General features: G+C 55.7%; 3 protein-coding genes across 5 annotated transcripts in view; 1 reads left to right on the top strand and 2 right to left on the bottom strand.

Annotated features, from left to right (window-relative positions):
• PDCD11 (programmed cell death 11) overlaps positions 1-5308 on the top strand; it is a 60378-nt gene extending 55070 nt beyond the window's left edge. Inside the window, exons 30-36 of the mRNA XM_011977537.1 lie at positions 159-192; positions 778-998; positions 1236-1483; positions 2187-2355; positions 2916-3069; positions 3524-3689; positions 4391-5308. Of these exons, the coding sequence (XP_011832927.1) occupies positions 159-192; positions 778-998; positions 1236-1483; positions 2187-2355; positions 2916-3069; positions 3524-3689; positions 4391-4562 (1164 nt within the window). The 3' untranslated portion in view covers positions 4563-5308. The remainder of the gene's footprint in view (positions 1-158; positions 193-777; positions 999-1235; positions 1484-2186; positions 2356-2915; positions 3070-3523; positions 3690-4390) is intronic.
• A 489-nt stretch (positions 5309-5797) lies between these two features.
• On the bottom strand, positions 5798-11762 carry CALHM2 (calcium homeostasis modulator 2). 3 transcript variants are annotated; one of them, XM_011977501.1, is made up of 5 exons: positions 11676-11762; positions 11164-11321; positions 10101-10220; positions 8407-9592; positions 5798-6573 (listed from the first exon to the last, which is right to left on the bottom strand). In XM_011977501.1, the coding sequence occupies exons 4-5, from the start codon at positions 8959-8961 to the stop codon at positions 6157-6159; spliced, it is 972 nt and encodes a 323-aa protein (XP_011832891.1). In that variant the 5' UTR covers positions 8962-9592; positions 10101-10220; positions 11164-11321; positions 11676-11762; the 3' UTR covers positions 5798-6156. The 3 variants fall into 3 exon arrangements, with proteins under 3 accessions (XP_011832891.1, XP_011832889.1, XP_011832890.1); XM_011977499.1 differs by lacking the exon at positions 11676-11762 and having other exon boundaries at positions 8407-9119; positions 10101-10304; positions 11164-11440; XM_011977500.1 differs by lacking the exon at positions 11676-11762 and having other exon boundaries at positions 8407-9119; positions 10101-10201; positions 11164-11413.
• A 1239-nt stretch (positions 11763-13001) lies between these two features.
• Positions 13002-18513, bottom strand: CALHM1 (calcium homeostasis modulator 1). The gene is made up of 2 exons (XM_011977502.1): positions 17819-18513; positions 13002-15363 (listed from the first exon to the last, which is right to left on the bottom strand). Exons 1-2 carry the CDS (start codon positions 18368-18370, stop codon positions 14878-14880), a joined length of 1038 nt encoding a protein of 345 aa, XP_011832892.1. The 5' UTR covers positions 18371-18513; the 3' UTR covers positions 13002-14877.
• Between the last annotated feature and the right edge of the window lie 496 nt (positions 18514-19009).

Below are 19009 nucleotides of genomic sequence, written 5' to 3' on the forward strand. Positions count from 1 at the left end.
TGACCATCAGCAACTTGAGGACAAGGGACCCTTTTTACCCAGAGAAGGTTGCATAAAATAAATTCTAAGGAATGTTTATTGGGTGGAACTGAATTAAATTAGGAGGCTGGGCAGATAAAGAGGAGGCTGAGTTGTTCTGAGCCTGTATCCTCCAAAAGATGAGAATAGTAATACCTGGGCTGAGAGGACTGGGTATGGGATGGCTCATACCTGTTTGGGCAGGGCCTCCCTGCCACCCTCAGAATTCTTGTCATATCTCTGTCCCAGCTCTACTGTTATTTTTGTTTTTATTATTTTGAGACAGAGTCTCGCTCTGTCACCCAGGCTGGAGTGCAGTGGTGTGCACTCAGCTCACTGCAACCTCTGCCTCCTGGGTTCAAGTAATTCTCATGCCTCAGCCTCCCGAGTAGCTGAGACTGCAGGTATGCTCCACCATGCCTGGCTAATTTTTGTATTTTTAGTAGAGAGGGGATTTTGCCATGTTGGCCAGGCTGGTCTTGAACTCCTGACTTCAAATGATCAGCCACCTCAGCTTCTTAAAAGTGCTAGGGTTACAGGCATGAGCCACCACTCCTGGCTTCTATTGTTATTTTATATATGGGTATGCATATGCATGTGTGTGTGTGAAAATTTTGTTACCTAAACAAATGTATTTACTTAAACGTTTATGTCACTGCTATAACGTTGCCCCAGTGGGCTGGGGCCTGGCATGGCCTGGGAGGAGAGGAGAGGAGAGGAAGGGTCTCTGGGCTTGGTGAGGAGTCTGTGCTCCTCCAGGTGGGCTGGGGCGGGGAAACAGGGAGCAGCCTAAGCCAGGTGCTTTCCTCAGCACCTCTGTGTTCCTCCAGGAGAAGCAAACCAAGCCCGCAGAAGTGCCCCGGCTGCAGCTGTCCTCAGGCTTCGCTTGGAATGTGGGACTAGACTCTCTGACCCCGGCCTTGCCACCTCTAGCAGAGAGCTCAGACAGCGAGGAGGATGAGAAGCCACACCAAGCCACGGTGCTGTATTTTGCAGGGCATGTCCTTTTTGCAGGGACCCCTTGGTGTCAGTCTCTTGTGCTCTGTTCCTAGGCTGGGTGTCTTCCTGGGTGGGTAGGGGAGGGGGCAGCGGCCATTCCCAGGCCAGGGGGAGAATATAGAGCCCTGGGCTGCCCAGCCAGCTCGTGGCTTCCACCACAGCCCTCCCCTAGGCCTTGAGGAGCAGATGATTCACTGTGTTTCTGCCTTCCATAGCAGAAAAAGAAAAGCAAGAAAGAAAGGGAGTTGGAGAAGCAGAAGGCAGAGAAGGAGCTGTCCCGCATTGAGGAGGCGCTGATGGATCCTGGGCGGCAGCCAGAGTCTGCGGATGATTTTGACCGACTAGTGCTCAGCTCCCCCAACAGCTCCATTCTGTGGCTGCAGTACATGGCTTTCCACCTGCAGGCCACGGAGATCGAGAAGGCCCGTGCCGTGGCCGAGAGGGCCCTTAAGACCATCTCCTTCAGGTCTCAGCTTTGCCCCAGGGAACACTGTGTCTCCGCACGTTCTGGGCTGGGCGGTGTCTCAGCCTGTGGGGTAGTTCCTCCTAGGCAGGCCAGCAGCGTTTTGGGTGGCTGCCACCAGGGGCCCATGGGTCCCCAGGCTTTCTGCCATAGGTGTGGCCATCTGTGAAACAGATCCACTCATTTATATTTGATAGTCCTCTTCTCTGAAACTGCTAAGGTTAACCTTCACAAGAGTCTGTACACTTATATGAGGGAACCAGTTTGAGCAGAAGCACAGTAAGAAAAGAGCTCACTGCATACCTGGGGGAGATCCCTGTAGGTGGTTTTCCAGAGAGGGAGTTTTTGAGGTCTGATGAAGAGGGAAGGCAGTCCTTTGCTTCATCCTCTTAGTTTGAAGAGAGAATCAGATCCAGGACACTGCGTCCAGCCCAAACCTCAGGCCTGTTTGGGATCTGGTGGGCATCCTTTCCAGGAATGGAGGCAGAATCCAGGAGAGCCTCAGACCCAGCCATTGGGGTGGGAGCAGGGGTTCCTAATACTGTGGGAGCTGTGGTGGGGACACAGCCTTTTAAGAGTCTGCATTTGGGGTGGGATCTGAGGACACAGAGCCTGGGAGCGGGAGATGGTTCCTGGGTCTCCCTGGATGGGGCGGGAGGCTCACTGGTCTTTTGTGGAGCTCATGTGCTGACTGCTCTCCCTCCAGAGAGGAGCAGGAGAAGCTGAACGTGTGGGTGGCTCTGCTGAACCTGGAGAACATGTATGGCTCTCAGGAGTCCCTGACCAAGGTCTTCGAGCGAGCCGTGCAGTACAATGAGCCTCTCAAAGTCTTTCTCCACCTGGCTGACATCTACGCCAAGTCAGAGAAATTCCAGGTAGGAGGCTGGGCCACACATGAACTCCTGGGAGTCCCAGGGGCCACAGTCTCAGGGAAGAGCCCCTGGGGTTCTGGGTCCAGTCCTGCTCTGGGCTTGCCACCGAACATCGGGGCCCCAATTTCCCCATCTTCCAAGTAAGAGAAGTCATTTCCCTCACCTCTTCTTCAGGCCTGCGGGGTCAAGGTGAGGGAGAGTGGCTTTGGAAGCGAAGGGGCAGTGGACCCCTGGTGTGTCTGCCTTGGGCTGCTGGCAGGGCACCACAGACAGAAGGGGACGTCCCAGCCCAGCATCCGCTCTGGCGTCTCTCCCTCTCGCTTGTCATTCTCATGTTCTCCTAGGCTAGGACCGCCCTCCTGTGGGTGTGGATCAGCAGGGACTCCCCTGTCCACTGTGCCCTTCTCTGAGCCTCCCTCCCGCTCCTCTCAGGTCTGTAGCATTAGGCCTTGAGAGTGTGTCTGGGAGCCCCAAGTCTAGCTTCTTGTGAGTGTTGCTGCTCGTCTGTCTTGTCCCCTCTGTAATATCACACTCTCCTTAGCATGCCTTGTCTTTTCCCACAGGAAGCTGGTGAACTCTACAACCGGATGCTGAAGCGTTTCCGGCAGGAGAAAGCTGTGTGGATCAAATACGGTGCCTTCCTTCTGCGGAGGAGCCAGGCTGGGGCCAGTCACCGCGTGCTGCAGCGAGCCCTGGAGTGCCTGCCCAGCAAGGAGCGTGAGTGCTCATTCCCAGCTCCTAAGCCCATGAGCACTCCAAGATCGGAGTAGGGATTGGCCCTGGCATTGCTTATTCTAAGTCAGGAGAGCCTTATGAGGGCTTTCTTCTTGCCTGTCGATTCTGTGCCCCTGAGCATAACAGTGCATGTTACATTTCAAATGCCAGGCTCCAAAAGATGGAGGAACAAAATGCAGTTAGCACTAGTTCTGTTGCCCTTGGGATCCCCCACCTCTTCTGTGCCCAGAGAGTGGTGTATCTGCAGTGCCCATCTGTGTATTTGGCCCCAAACCCACCCCACCTTCCTTTTGGGGCTTTGTCCCTCTTGTCACAGCCTGGGTCTTGGGACCCAAGAGCAGGGAGGCAGGCTCATGCTGACCCTGCGGAACACGGTGTTGTGGTGAGGCGGGCTGTCTGCTTGTTGGGTCTCTGAGCCGTCGTCCTCTCCCTGCAGATGTGGATGTCATTGCCAAGTTTGCCCAGCTTGAGTTTCAGCTGGGGGATGCAGAGCGAGCCAAAGCCATTTTTGAGAACACGCTGAGCACCTACCCAAAGCGCACAGATGTCTGGTCAGTCTACATTGACATGACCATCAAGCACGGCAGCCAGAAGGCCGTCCGGTGAGTGGGGCAGCCGGCCAAGGCCGAGTTCCTCAGGGGAGGGCGTGGTAGGCACTGGTCCCACAGCAGCTCTCAGCATCCCAGCCCTCTTACTTGATCTAGAAAACCAGCTTGACGTGATGCCTTAGGCCCAGTGACATTCACTTCTTCAACTTTTCTTTCTGCCTCAAAGGCCGGCATTGGTAGGAGGTAGCCTGGTCAAGAGACTCGAGTTTCTCTCATAATTAACTGTTCCTGGCTCTCATTGTAGACCACTTTCACAGGCATTCTCTTGCTTTTGACCCCAGCATCTCCACAAGACAGGGAGGGTTTAGAGATGAGTAGACTGAGGTCCAAAAAACAGGTGCCTCCCCCAAGCCCTTCAGTGAGCTGAGCTTTTCTCCTAGAAAAGCTCATTATGTATGTGTCTCACTGTTGTGTCCCCCATCCCAGTAGCTTTGTCCTGATCACTGTGTGGCTTTAGGCAGGGAAGTCCCTTACCTCTGGGTGTCCGTCTGCTCATCTGGAAGATGAGGGTGATAGTGCCTCTCCCTAGGGCATCATGGGAATTCATCATGGATTAATAAGGATAATGGTAGAAGTGGGAGTCTTGGATGGGAGAGGGTCCTGGTTCCAGGGCTGAGAGCAAGTGGGTGAGTGCTCGCCAGGAAGCATGTGGCCTGGTACTGAGAGGCAAATGCCGCTCTGCTTTTCCTCAACAGGGACATCTTTGAGCGGGTCATTCATCTGAGCTTGGCCCCCAAGAGAATGAAGTTCTTCTTCAAGCGCTACCTGGACTACGAGAAGCAGCATGGCACAGAGAAGGATGTGCAGGCAGTCAAGGCCAAGGCCCTGGAGTATGTGGAGGCCAAGAGCTCAGTGCTGGAGGACTAGTGGCAGGCTGGCTCCGCTGGACACTGTCAGCAGTGGGCCAGCCCGGCTCCATCTCGAGTGCCTGGGCACTTGGAAGACTGTTGCTTCAGGACGCTATTTAAATGCTGCTTTTTCTGCAGCACCCTTGGGGGAATCCTGTCAGGATGAAAAGGAATTTGAGATTGTTTTTAATTCCTCTTTGCTTGCTTTATTTTCAGTACTAACTTGTTATCTTTTTCCTTATCTGAGGCCGCTTGGGGATTGCGGGCAGCAGGCCCCTGGATTCCCAGAAAAGCTGAGGGTCCCTCTTCCAGGGGAGTCCTCTGGGGAGCAAGAGTGGAGGGGCTACTCCCGAGGGTCTTGTGGTCAGGATCCTGCTTTGTCCCTGGCAGGCTGTCAGTCCAGCCAGAGGGGGTCAGTAGGCTCCAGGGAGTGGCCCTCCCCTCCTATCTTGGAGTCTCTGGGTGTTCCTTCAGCCTCAGCCCCACTGGTACCTTCTGCCCTTTAGTGGAGGCTGTGAGTCTGGGACAGGAGGACATATTCAGAGCCCAGAGGAGAAAATGGAGAAACCTGGGCTGCTGAGGAAAGCCACGGGTGTTGGCGTGAACTGATGATATCTCATGCCACGCCCACCATGGCCACATTACCTAACCTCTCCATATCTGGGCTATTCAAGGTCTTGGAGGCCAGCACAGACCTAGCTAGTTGTTGAAGCCAGTTCTTTTTTGGCTTGGTCCTGAGGGAATTAAAAGTTTTCTCTGGCAGAGCTTTAAGTGTCTTGAGAGCTTTGCCGTGGGAAATGACTGAGTCATATGCCAGGAAGCCGGACAGGGCCAAGGGAGAGCATCCAAAGGTTTTAGAGGTGGTGGGGGTGGCGGGCAGGGATGGGAGGAAGGAGAAGCTGGGGCTGGCCTGCTTCTTGGGCATGAGCACTCGGTTACAAGAGCTAGTTCTGGGCCTGCCCACTGAGCACGGAATCTTCTGACTCGTGAAATTTCAGACTGTGTTTCCTTCTGAGATAGGCCAGGCTTCATCTGTTCCCCACACCAAATCAGATAATGGAACCCAACTGCAAAGAGATCATCAGCCCCAGGGCCTTCCCCTGTGTTGAACCCCTGGCACTCCCTGCACCGCTGCCACCCTGTGGGCCATTTTAGTCCTGCCCCCTTCCCTAACACGGCATAGGATTTGGGCCTGGCCCCATGACCACCAGCCTGCTGTGGCGTGCCCATTCAATCACGCAGACACCAGATTACTCCTTTTAGTAAGAAAAGCTTTATCAAAAATTTAAATATATAAAATAAGGCCAGAGGCTGCACTGGAGGCTGCTTCCCAGTGGTGCACTGCTGCGTTAGGCACATCTTTGCAGCTAGACACGTTAACTGCGCAAAGTACCATAAAGGAGCCCACTGGTGAGCTTCACTGTCACCTGGCCCTGCTGGCTGGGGCTTCCATTGTCTACTGGGTCTCTCCACACCACAGATTGCCTTGTGGTCCTTTCCCCTGGCCAAAACGGTTTTTAAAAAATCCTCTTCTGATAACGGATGTGAGCAAGCAGTGGGGTTCAGTTTGGGACCAAGTAGTGCCATTTACAAAGAGCATGAGAAGCAGCTCCTTAGGAGGCAAGCAGGGCCATCTCTACGTTGTCAGGGGCCGCGCCGTTGCCTGCCAGACCCTGGGCCCACTTGTGCAGGCGGCTGTAGAGTGGGAGGCCCTGGTTCTCACGGTACAAGTAGACACCGGTGATGGCATTCCACTGTGGCCGCGGCTGCGTGCCTTCCACTGGGAAGTTGGCAACCAGCTCCTCATCATCCTTGTTGAGCGCCACGAAGCCAAAGAAGCGGCGCACATTGTTGGCAGCCAGCACCCGAGAGTGCACCTCGGCCGTGCGCTGGAACAGCTGGTCCTCATTGGCGCGGTACTGCGCCCAGTAGGCCTCCTGGCGGTAGCTGAGTGGTGAGCAGTAATGCTTGAGGCATTTGGTCAGGAACACCAGGATGGCCACCACGCCAATGAGCAGCCACCCAAAGAGCTGGCCAGAGAATGGGCACAGTTCAGGAGGGGCAAGGAACTGCCTGAGCCCTACCCCCCAGAGCAAATGGAGAAGGAGCAAGTTCCGCTTGTATAAGGGAAGCAGGTCCTTGTGGCTGTGATTCCATCGCTTGCTTACCCCCTTTAACTCAAGCTGTAGTTGCTCTTAGACTTAGCCTGTTTTCTGCTGCCACCCCTGCTACCTTAAGAGCACCTCCTTCCCCTGCCATCATCTCATGCCATCAAAACCCAGCTCAACCTGCCAGGCTCAGCTCAGATGCCTCCTCTGGGAAGCCTTCAAAGGCCCCTCTGGGAGCACGTGTGCCTTCCCTGAATCCCCTGTGGCCTGGTTCCTTTCATCACCATCTGCCTTGTTTGGAGGTCACACGTGCTTGTCTGAAACACTTGGAGGGCAAGGACAGGCAAGGTCATCCTTATTTCACCATTTGCTCCTGTACAGAGACCTGGGGGCATTTGATCAGCATCAAATAAGTATCATTTCTTTGTCTACCATCTTCCAGCTCTGGTGCTGTCTCCAACCTTTTCTCTCTTTATGTTTCTTTTTCTTTTTTTTTTTTTTGAGATGGAGTCTTGCTTTGTTGCCCAGGCTGCAGTACAGTGGCGTGATCTCGGCTCACTGCAGCCGCCACCTTCCGGGTTCGAGCAATTCTCCTGCCTCAGCCTCCCAAGTAACTGAGATTACAGGTGCCTGCCACCACGCCTGGCTAATTTTTCCATTTTTAGTAGAGACAGGGTTTTACCATATTGGCCAGGCTGGTCTCGAACTCCTGACCTCCAGTGGTTCACTCGCCTTGGCCTCCCAAAGTGCTGGGATTACAGGTGTGAGCCACTGCGCCTGGCCTCTGTTTATATCTTATTTACCCAGAGAAGAAACCTTTTAGAAAACCTGTGCTCCCTTGAGGTCAGGAGTTTGAGACCAGCCTGGCTAACATGGCAAAACCCCATCTCTACTAAAAATACAAAAATTAGCTGGGCATGGTGGCTGCGTGCCTGTAATCCCAGCTACTCGGGAGGCTGAGGCAGAATTGCTTGAACCCGGAAGACGGAGGTTGCGGTGAGCTGAGATCGTACCACTGCTCTCTAGCCTGGCGACAACAATGAGACTCCATCTCAAAAAAAAAAAAAAAGAAACGAAACGAAACCTGTTCTCCTTCCTATCTCTCCCTCACCCCCTGCTTCTCTAAGTTGACCCTTGCAGCTGAGATTTTCTGCTACTCCCCAGTTCTCTTCCCTTGCCTTCTGTCCCTTGACCAACCTCCTCTCCTTCAGAGCCCAGCTAAGGCTCAGGACAGCAACTGCATCTCCTGACTCAACACTCCATCCTGACCCAAGGGACTCCCCTTAAGTCAGCAACACTTGAGGCTGACTCAGTGCTTGGACTGGGCCCTTCCTGGGATAGGAATGTGTTCATCTCCAGAGCCAGCCACACTCCACTGTCAAGGGCCCATCACAGATGTTTCTGGGGTGGCTTGCGGGGGTCCACGCTCAATCTGGCTGGGGTAAGGGGCTTATCTGTGATTGGAATTAAGGCCCAGACTGAGCCAGAAGAATGTTCCTTTAATGTTTAAAACTAATTTGGTCATATACAAGTGAGATTTACAGTACAAAAAAAAAAAAAAATTGATTAAACTCTTATTTGTGTCTGGAAATAGCCCTTGCCCCACCACGCACCTGTTAACCAGCCCTGATACCTAGTGCTTTCCCACAGACCTCAGCCCCTGAGGACCAACTCCAGTTTCAGCACTAGGCCATCCCCGGACCTCCCACCAGCCACCACTAGGGAAGAGGACCTTCCCTTTGCACAGCTCCTTACCTGGGACTCATACCTGAGCCTGCGGCTGACCTCCTCCCGGAAGTCTGACAGGTTGTCAGGGTTCTCCTTGCAGGGGAACCTGGCCAGGATTTCGGTAGCGTGGGCTGATGGGAAGTGCTCTTCCCTGGCCGTGAGTGAGGAAGGGTCCACGAACTCGCTGAGAGCACAGACATAAGCCTCACCACGCAGCAGGGAGATGACAGACCAGGTGACAGGGGCCACAGCCGCACGGCCCAGGATGGAGCTTAGGAGGAGGAAGGTGGGGGCAGCAGAGCAGTTCTTGGTCCTCCGGTGCTGGCATTCGGCCACAAGGTTCCAGGTGTGGTTGTTGAGGATGACACCAATGATAAAGAGCACCAGGGCGGGCACGCCAATGGCCGCCAGCCCGTACAGGTAGTTCCGGGCCGGCGAGCAGGGACAGTGGAAGGCCACCACAGAGAACAGCTCCTGGCTGCCCACCGTGCCCAGTGCCACTAGCCCGTTAAAAATCATCACATCCTTGCTCTTGAAGAAGAGTGACAGGAAGCGGAAGTTCTCTGCGATCAGGGCTGCCATGGTGACGGTCGTGGCGGGGTGGATTGCAGGAGAGGAGGCAGGAGGAGACGGGATTGACAGTTGCTGGTGGTACTAGGAAGGGGCGCAGGCTGGGAGACGCCGGACGGCAGGGTGTGGTTGTGCTATTTTATCCCCAACTGTGGTTGACCTGGTGTTTCCTGTGGAGCAGATGACTGATAAGTGTTTCCCTCTGAAAACCGGGAGTTGAAGAAGACGCTAGTGTGGCCAGGCTGGGGAGAAAGGAAGGAGTACAGGGCCCTGGGAAGTGACAGTTGCCACTGTTCATTGAGTTTCTCCAGGGCACTTGGCACCCCTCATTTCCCATCCTCACAGTCCCACGTCGAGCTGTGTGCCCGCCGTGCCCTAAGGAAAGTGAAGGCTTCCCGAGGACGAGTGACTCGCCAGGGTCACAGATGAGAGGCAGACTGAGATTCAAGCTTGGCTGACCTGCCTCAAATGCTTAGGTTCTTTTTGCCACCATGAGCTTCTCTTGGGGTAGGGCTTGGGGGTGGCCCATGGTGCTAGTGCATGTGTGGCACTGACTGGCTTTCCCTGTGGGAATCCAGGTGGCACACATTAGCGGAGGGGCCACGGACTCCTTGGATCCGCGGCGTGTCCTCAGGGCCTCAGCCTTGAGGGTGTAAAAGCTAGAGAGTGTCCGGGTGGATAAGGGACTTGGACAGGATCCTGCCGTGTGGGCTGGGGTGGGCATGGCAAGACGCCAGAATCCCTGGAGTTCGCAAGGACCTTATCTTTTTGGAGACCTCAGGGTCTGATCACGCTTCATGACTTTTCTCTGGGCCTCAGTTTCCTCATCAGTGAAAAGAGAATAAATCGTCCTGACCCTTGCTCTTTCCTAGGGATGTTGGAGGGAAAGGAAAGAATAAAAGATGCCTGATTGTGCTCTGTGTGAAACTCTCCATCTCTCCCACCCTATCTTGTCTTTGGCGTGGGGGACGATTCTCCTGCCCACAAAGCTCAGGGAACTGAGACCTGAAGAGGATAAAGTGCCTTGCTGAGGCCAAACAAATACAGAGGTGCCCCAGCAGGACCTCTAACCACAACCTAAGGAGACTTGGGAAGAGGACAAGGGTGATTCTGTGCTAAGTGAACCCTCTTTTTTTCTGTCTCCTACTGACCTTGCCGTGTCCATCCGCGAGTGTCCCGAAGAACCTCCTCTTCCGCAGCCGTGACCCCCTCTCCTATCCAGCAGCCTCCCAGCGGCCCGGCTCCACCCCGCCTGCCAGCAACAGGAAGCCCTGGTAAGAGCAAAGGCTCAGCGGTGCCACCAGCTCATCTGGAGATTATTCTGCCTTGGTCTGGACTGCAGCGACGCTGGCAACCTGCCGGGAAGTGGCCATGGCCTCGGGCAACAGCGAAGTTTAGCCCAGCTCCCTTCCTAGCCTCCACCCACACAAGCCTGAGAGACAGGCCAGGGTGTGGCCCATATCCTCCCCATCTGGAGGGTGAAAAACAAAACTCCCCAGGTCAGAGGAAGCCAGGGAGTAGAGGGATGGGGTGAACGGCAGACAGGGAGGGACCTGGCCCTGTTCCCTTCCATGCTTCATGGAGGGATCACCCCTTCTAGATCAGCCCTTCCGTCCCTGCCAAGGAGGCTGCCAGACGGGATCAGGCAGAGCCATGTGGCCACGTGGGCTCCAAGAAAAGGAGAAGCTGGAGGAGGAGGACCAGGAGCAACAACAGGAGGAAGAGGAGGAGGAGGAGTCTGATTCTTCCCCCACTTCACAGCCTGGAGCTTCCAGTCTAACTTCCTGGGAAAGGCAGTTTGCGTCACTGCTGGGGATGAATGGGTTAAAGTCAGTCCCCTCTGCCCCATCCTTTTCCCTTCTTGGCTTCTAGGCTTCTAATTAGCTCCCTGTGGAGGCTCTGGGTTCATAAACTGGCTCAAACTGGGGTACAAGATACCTGCACAGGGTGGGTGGTGAGCAGAGGATGGGTCAGGTCGTCCTGTGAGACCACTGCCCCCAGACCAAGGATGGGTCACATCCAGACCCCTAGTGGGACCTCCTCCAACATCAGTGAGGACAGGAGACTGGCGGCTCGGGGAGGGGAGGACTGCTCCCTGTTCAACCGGGTGGAGGGAACCTCAGCTAGGGGCCTCTCTCCCTCTGGGCAGCGTGGGACCGGCTCCACCATGCTCCCCTGACAGCTGGCACACCCCAGGGAGGGCCTCTTCCTTACCTGGGGCCAGCTGTGGGCACTTGTGGCCATGGCCTCCGCGGGGCTGGACTCTCCAAGTGGCCTCCGGGAGGAAGGCGCAGGGCAGCGGCAGCCTCCGCCACTCCCTCCTGCTTTTCTTCTGCACGGGGGCCTGGGGCTGGTGGCGGCTTCAGACTAATCTAACTCCAGAAAAGAGAGAAGAAAACAGTGGGATGGAGTCTGCGCGCCAGTGAGTGGAAAAACAGCCTCCCGGCGCCACCAGGCAGAGGAGGGCGGGCCCCGAGAGCGGGCGGAGCGAGAGGAGAGGAGCCCAGAGGAAGTTGAGGTGCCTGTTCTGCAGCTGCAGCGCGTCCCACCGACCCGCTGCTCGCGCTCCCTGGGCGGTGCTGGCTCTCCGCCCTCGGCCCAGACCCGGACCTAGCCGGGCTCCACACCAGTGGGACCAGTCGGGAGGGCCATGTGGGGGTGTGGAGGCACTGGGGAGATCTGACCTAGACCTTCCCCCATGACAGTTTCAAGAGCACCGCACGTACTTGACCCCTGCGGGGCAGAAGCTACCGAAGGAGACCCGCAAAGGTCAGGGGAGGGTGCCGTCAGACCCGCGCTGAGCCCTGCAGGATGCTCAGGGCCAGGGCCCCACCCTCTTCTGGCCCTTCTCCCTCAGAGCGGTCGGATCATTGACTGGACAAGCCATCCCCAGTGCTGGCTCTTTGACCCATAGTCAGCTAACTCCCCGGGACCTGCTTCGGATCCCTGGAGGGCTGAGGGTTGAATTCAGGAACCTGGAGATTCTCCGGGGCCTGCAGGCAGAGCTTCAACTGGTGGGTGGCAGTTACAAGGAGGCAGGTTTCTGAAGGAAGCCCTTTGTACTAATCAGAGCTGCCCAGCCTGTATCTAAAAGTGGTCAAGATGCGGGCTGAAGCGTCACGGGTCAGGAATGCTGCAGAGGACAGTCTATGGACAAGCTAGATGACCCTTAGCATGGAGGGAGAGGACCCCCGACACCTGTCAGCTCTGCAGTGCACGTGGTTCCATCATGGTGGAGCTGCTGAGTGACCCGCTGGCCTCCCTAAGCTGGGCTTAACCATATGTAGGAAGGAAAGAAAAGGTACTGGGGTTTGCTTGCTTGTTTATTTGCTTGTTTCAGATCCCAGCATGTGCTAAACACAGTCCCAGATCCTTCCCTAAAAGTTATCTTCCTTTATCCTCACCACAATCCTGAAAAGCAGGTCTTTAAAAAAAAATTTTTTTTTTATTTTAAAAAAGGCCGTGCGCGGTGGCTCAAGCCTGTAATCCCAGCACTTTGGGAGGCCGAGACGGGCGGATCACGAGGTCAGGAGATCGAGACCATCCTGGCTAACACGGTGAAACCCCGTCTCTACTAAAAAATACAAAAAAACTAGCCGGACGAGGTGGCGGGCGCCTGTAGTCCCAGCTACTTGGGAGGCTGAGGCAGGAGAATGGCGTGAACCCGGGAGGCGGAGCTTGCAGTGAGCTGAGATCCGGCCACTGCATTCCAGCCTGGGCCACAGAGCAAGATTCCGTCTCAAAAAAAAAAAAAAAAGTTATAAATCTGACCTAGACCTTCCCCCCATGACAGTTTCAAGAGCACCCCACATACTTGACCCTCGCGGGGCAAAAGCTACAGAAGGAGACCCCGCAAGGGTCAGGGGAGGGTGCCATCAGACCCGCGCTGAGCCCGGGTCTGAAAAAGAAGACTTTCTCTTCTTCTCCTTCTCCTTCTCCTTCTCCTTCTCCTTCTCCTTCTCCTTCTCCTTCTCCTTCTCCTTCTCCTTCTCCTTCTCCTTCTCCTTCTCCTTCTTCTTCTTCTTCTCCTTCTCCTTCTCCTTCTCCTTCTCCTTCTCCTTCTTCTTCTTCTTCTTCTTCTTCTTCTTATTATTATTATTATTATTATTATTATATAGAGTCAGAGTCTTGCTATGTTGCCCAGGCTGGTCTCCAACTCCCAGTCTCAAGTGATCCTCCCTCCTTGGCCTCCCAAGTGCTGGGATTACAGGCATGAGCCACCACGCCTGGCCAAGCAGGTCTTCTAATATCCATTTTATAGACAGACACACTGAGGCTTAGAGTGGCTGGGTGACTTGCCACAAGTCCTACAGTGCTGGTATTTGAACCCACGTGTGCCTGACCCAAAGCTTTGCTGTCCTTCACATTCGTACCTCCTGATACCTCCGGGCCATCTCTTCACACTGGAAGCACCCTCGTCCACCAAGATGCACCTTGTTTTTGCTCATCCTAATCCTCCCTGACTTTAGGGCCCAGACCAACTCCTACCTCCTGGAAGGGCCCTCCCAGCCCACCTTGGCCCATGAAGATCTGAGCAGCTCCTCCCAAAGAATTAAGAGGAGGGAAACTGGACCCCAGAAGTGGGAATAGAGGGAAGGATGGATAAAAAAGGATGGAATCATGCCAAGATCAAAATCAATTCTTAGATGCTTGGGACTTATGTCTCAGAGCTGAGGGCGGTGCTGAGAAACCTATCTGTACCTCTGTTTCTTCCTCCTCAACAAGATGGAAGCTTGAGTATTTGTGTTACTGTCTCTCATCCCTGCCCAGGGGAGGAGGACAGAAGTCCCTGGGTTCAGAAATCAACAAATACATTAGCCACCCTGTGCTGGGTGCCTACCATGTGCCATGTGCTTTTACACATAGCAACCCCATGATGGGGGCGGGTGGGGCTCATCCTCATTGTATAGATGAAGAAACTAAGGCACAGGCATTGATGCAGCTGGCCCAGGGACAGTGTTTGTGAGTGGTAGGGACAGCATTTGACCCAATTCTGTCTCACTCAAATCTGAGCTGCTTTCTGTTTAATGCTGCTGTCCTCCCCCCTCATCCCACCTGGGCTACAGCCTCGGAACTCCTCTTAGCCTCTTAGAACTTCATCCCCAAGAGGTGGGTCTTTAAGAAAAATGGAGAGACTTCAGCTTCTGTGTCTAACTTCTCAAGCCTTGGGGATGGTCTGATTTCCCCCTGAGACCTGGATGTGAGGGGGGTATTAGGGTGGTTTTCAAAGACCCCTCTACAGGAGGACTTTTGTGCTTGGTGCTAAATAAACACTCAGTCCACCCGGACAATTGTCACGTGACCCCCATGGTGACCACACACTCTGGCCTCTTCCGTGTGAACCTAGCTTCTGACATCTTGTCTCATCGCCTGTCACCCCAGGTGTGTCACCCCAGGTGGGCTATGTGCCATGTCCTTATGGACCCACCCCGGCCCACACAGTCTCACCTAGGACATACTTGCCCAAATCAGAGGGCTCCCACTTCATGAGACGCTGGGATGATTCCCACTCCCTGAGCCCTGAGCGTAAAGGAAGAGAGGCCCTGAAAAGCCACAGAAGAGAATGAACCAGGGGCAGGGATGTCTGTCAAACCTGGGAGGAGACGGTGAACATCAGCCTGGGAAGGGATGGGCAGAGGGGAGCCATCGGTCCCTGTACCCGCCATGACAGTTCCGATCCCTTTAGACTAATACTGCTCATGGGCCCACTGCCCTAGGGCCATCCAGGGCAGTGTCACAGTTGAAGGTATCAAATCCTCTTGCAGTTCCAAATGTCCTGCCTCCGATGGGCAGGCGAGTGCTAGGGAGTGTGGATCTGCCTAGGAGACTACTGCCCAGTACTGAAACCCCTCATTTTTCCACCTGGTTTGGGGGTAGGAGGGGCTGTGGGCTCAGATCCCCATTCCTGCCTCTTCAGCTGGCCACGCCTCATACTTTGCTAAAGTAGGTGGCCACCTCCTTGCGCGGAGGCCGGGGCCCGCCCCCAGCCCAGCCGTTGCCCATCAGCAGTGGCTCCTCCCTGCCCAGCTGCAGAGGTGGTTTGCATTTGTGCCAGCTTGTGAGTAGCCTGTTCATGGTGCCTTGATCCGTGATGCCACGCAGCTTCTCCCTTTCCTCCTCCGCACCATCGGGGGGTGTGGGGGCAGCCGCGGAAGCAGGGGCCGTGGCCAGTGTCCCGTGGGTGTGACCCAGCTCCAGGTCATGGTTCATGGCCTCGAAGAACTGCTGGATGCAGACCTTGGCGAAGGCCTTGGCGTGCTCCGTGCACGTCTCGTCGAAGAGCTTGCGCTCAATGTCGATATAGTGGGACCAGTACTTGCTCTTGAGGAAGGCGACCTGCGTGAAGCAGGGCCGCACAGAGCGCACCACGAATGCCAGCAGTGTGGTCAGCAGCACGAAAGACCAGCCCAGCGCCTGTGGGGAGACGAGAGAGAGTCACGGGGCACTGTCCTTGGGCCTCCGAGCCTGTTCAGACTCCCAAAGCACTCTCTCTGCCAGCACTTCTAGCTCAAAGAGCACAAATTGGGCAAGTGAGCTTGCCTCTTGGCCTCCATTTCCTCATCTGTAAAACGGGCATAGAAATGGGAATAATGGAGATAGGTGCACCTCATGGAAAGAAGATCATGTGGGTAAAGCACCTGCCATGCTGGCGGGGCACCCACAGAGTCCAGGAGTTAAGTGGGCAGACCCTGGAGTTAGGCTGCTTGGTTTGAATGCTATCTCCACTACTTACTAGTTGACCAGGAGCAAAGCACTCAACTTCTCCGTGCCTCAGTTTCCACACCTATAAAATGCAGCTGGTGGTAGCACCTATCTCAGAGTGTTGTGAGGACTGAATGTGATAAGCTTAGCTCAGTGCCTGGTACCCAGTGCTCAGTGACTATTAACCATTACTGTTGTGCCAATAGGCCCTCACTTACTGTGCCTCTTCTTTCAGGAAGCCTTCCTTGATCTCACCAGGCCATAGTGGCCCATTTTCCTCTGAGTCCTGAACCTCTCCTTTGGCTCCTGGTATTGTCACCAGTGACAAGCGAGCACCTCCTCTGTGTCGGTTCCGAGCTGGGCCTTCAGGGGTCATGGAGGCAAATCAGGCAAGAACTCAAACTCTGCGCTGAAGAGCACCCTGCACTTGGTTCCACTCTGCTCTGTCAGCTCACTGCAGGGCACGGGGCAGGACGCTCCCCAGCCCACGCTTCAGGGTCAGGCCCCAGCCGCACAGAGAAGCATTTGGGCAGATCAGGACTGGGGCTGAGGGCAAGCCCAGATGCCTATCATGGGGCTGGGCAAGTCATGACAGAGCAGACAGGGTGGGGAGCCACTGAGCGTGTGTACAGGCTGGGGGCACCCCAGGCTGTTCCAGGAGTACATGCGGGCTGGATCTTCTGGATTTCCAACTTGAAAATCTGATTTTTATGTGAAAAATTCTGATTTTTATTTTAATTTTATATACTTTGTTGTTTTGTTTTGTTTTGTTTTGTTTTGTTTTGTTTTGAGAGGTCTTGCTCTGTTACCCAGGCCAGAGTGCAGTGGCACAATTATAGTTCACTGCAGCCTTGACCTCCCAGGCTCAAGCAATCCTCCCACTTCAGCTTCCTGAGTAGCTGGGACTACAGGCATGTGCCACCAAGCCTGGCTAATGTTTTTCTTTTTTTTTGGAGACAGGATCTCACTATATTCCCCAGGCTGGTCTTGAACTCCTGGGCTCTAGCGATCTTCTTGCCTTGGCCTCCCAAAGTGCTGGGATTACAGACATGAGCCACATCGTACCTGGCCCATTCTGGTTTTCAGAACATGCCAACGAATTCTAAAGTTGGATCTAGAATTCAGTCTCTGAAGGCCAAATGAAACGTGTATAGGCCAGGCAGCCTGCACCCTCTGGGGCCCACTCAGCTTATGATGTGGTGGCTTAAAGGTCAGGTGGAGGGACAGCTGCCAAGGCCTTGAGGCTGGGGACGATGGGATGAGTGCCCACAGGAGAGGAGGCACAGGTTTGGGAGGAGAGGGAAGTAGAGTTCAGTCTGGATGCTCAGAGCGTGACATTCACCAGGGCCATCTGGGTGGTGATGGAGGCCTCCCAGGAGAGAGGCCCCTGCTACAGCGGGAAGCCAGGAGTGTCTGGACTTGCCAGGGTAGAGTGTGCACGTTTCTCCAGCCCTTGCAGGGCAGGTTGGTCCCAGCCCCTCGCCCTGACAGCACCTGGTCTGCCAGCTGTGGGGGTGGGCTGCCTGGGTGGTCCTCCCCACACAGCACTGACTGGGTTGGAGAAGGCCATAGAGGCTTGGATGGGTGAGCGTGGAGGGGCAGAGGATGTGGGAGCAGGGCTGGGGAGGACCCTCGCTCTGGTTGACCCGTCAATGGGCTCTCCAACCTGTCTTTCCATCACATCCCAACAGGGCCTCTCTCTCATCCACGCACCCCCTTCCAGGACACCCTGGTCCTTAGCTCCCACTCCCCAGCAGGGACACACCAGATGGGGGCATTTGCCAGGGAAATGTACCCAAATGGTTTAGCCACCCACTGGCCTCACCACTGCCGAGGCCCGGAAGAGGGAAAGGATGCAAATTCCTCCAGCTTCCAAGCTCAGAGATCAGGATGGGGATGCAGGTCCACTCTGGGGATCTCAGGACAGGGGTCAGGCCCACTCACCAGAAGCCTCTGGACAGAGAGAGCCAAAGCACGTTCTCCGGATGGCCCTGGGCTGAGGGCACACGCATGGCTGTGCCTTCAGCCTCAGTTGGGAAGATGCCCCCCACACCTCGGAGCTCCACCTGAGCAGAGGCCCCATTTTGAGAGGTAGGGGGATAGGGCCCTCCCAGAGGGACCTTGATCTGCCAGTGAGACCCAGCCTGAGGCCACGCGGCCCCCTCACCTGGGAGATGCAGCGGAGGTAGCGCACAGCCACCTCTCGGGCCAGCAGCCAGTCACCATCGTAGATCTCAGGGCAGGGCACCCGGGCCAGCAGGCGGGCGAGCTCAGGGGCAGGTAGACCGGGTGCCAGGCTGCCATTGCCCAGTGCGGTCACTGGCACGGCAGTGCAGAAGGCACAGAGGAAGCATTTGCCGTCAAGCAGTGTGACAGCCACCCAGACGACGGGCGCGATGAGGGCGCGCTGGGCCATGGAGCAGAACATGTAGCGCAACACAGCGGGGTCCTTGGCCCGGCGGCCCGGCGGCCGCTTCCACTCTTCGGCCAGCATGGACACGTTGTTGTTCATGACCAGGCCAAGCAGGAAGAGCACCAGGGGTGGCGCCAGCAGGATGCCCGCGCTGTAGGCCGCATTGTAGCCCGGCAGGCAGGGGCAGTTAAAGTCAAAGGCCGAGTACATCTGGGCACTGGCCAGGGCCATGATGCCGCAGATGCCGTTCATGAAGGACTCCTGGTTGGACTGCAGGAACTGGAAGATCATCCGGAACTTGTCCATCGTGCCCCCTGCGGGGCCTGGCCTCTTCTTCCCAACTCACTGCTGCCTCCGAGAGGGCCCCTGCTGCCCACCCTGCCCACTGGGTGCCCACCTCATGACTCAGGCGCTCCTGGCTGGGACCAGCAGAGCTCAGAGCAGAGGCTGAGGTCACTGTCGCTTTGAGGAATCTTTAGTCAGGTGCTGGCCAGGAGGGTGCAGATTGACCAATCCTGTGCGTTCAGCCAGGATTGTGCCCCTCCCTCCTGGGCTTCTCTCTCTCTGCAGCCGCCTCCACCTCCAGCACTAGCACCTGCTAGGGACCAACTTTCTGTGGGTGTGGGAGGGAGGGAGGGAGAGGTGGGAGAGGGCAGGCTCAGACACAGGCTGGGAAGACACTGTCTCCAGCAGGGCTGCAGTTTGGAGAGTCCAGGGCTGCTGCAGGGGCCAGAGCTCCCGGACCTTGTCTTCTGAGCTCCTAGGAAGCTCATTGCCCTCCTTCTGCCCTTCCCACTGGGGGTCTCCTCCATGCTGTATCAGAATCCCAGAGGGCTCCTCCGTCGGTTCCCCGATGACAGTGTGGTGCTGCGGTGGCGGTGGCTGCAGTGAGGGTGCTGCTGGTGGTCATGGGGATATTGGTCACAGAGGGGATGGCAGTGGTGG

The sequence above is a fragment of the Mandrillus leucophaeus genome, unplaced genomic scaffold (genome assembly GCF_000951045.1).
Source record: "Mandrillus leucophaeus isolate KB7577 unplaced genomic scaffold, Mleu.le_1.0 Scaffold18, whole genome shotgun sequence".
In the NCBI taxonomy this organism is placed as follows: domain Eukaryota; kingdom Metazoa; phylum Chordata; class Mammalia; order Primates; family Cercopithecidae; genus Mandrillus; species Mandrillus leucophaeus.

Coding starts and splice junctions, on each gene's coding strand:
- CALHM2 (XM_011977501.1), bottom strand. CDS start 8,961: ATGGCAGCCCTGATCGCAGAGAACTTCCGCTTCCTGTCACTCTTCTTC. Junction 6,574..8,406: donor GGCTCAGGTATGAGTCCCAG/GTAAGGAGCTGT, acceptor TTCTCTGGCCAG/CTCTTTGGGTGGCTGCTCAT.
- CALHM1 (XM_011977502.1), bottom strand. CDS start 18,370: ATGGACAAGTTCCGGATGATCTTCCAGTTCCTGCAGTCCAACCAGGAG. Junction 15,364..17,818: donor ACCTCCGCTGCATCTCCCAG/GTGAGGGGGCCG, acceptor GTCTCCCCACAG/GCGCTGGGCTGGTCTTTCGT.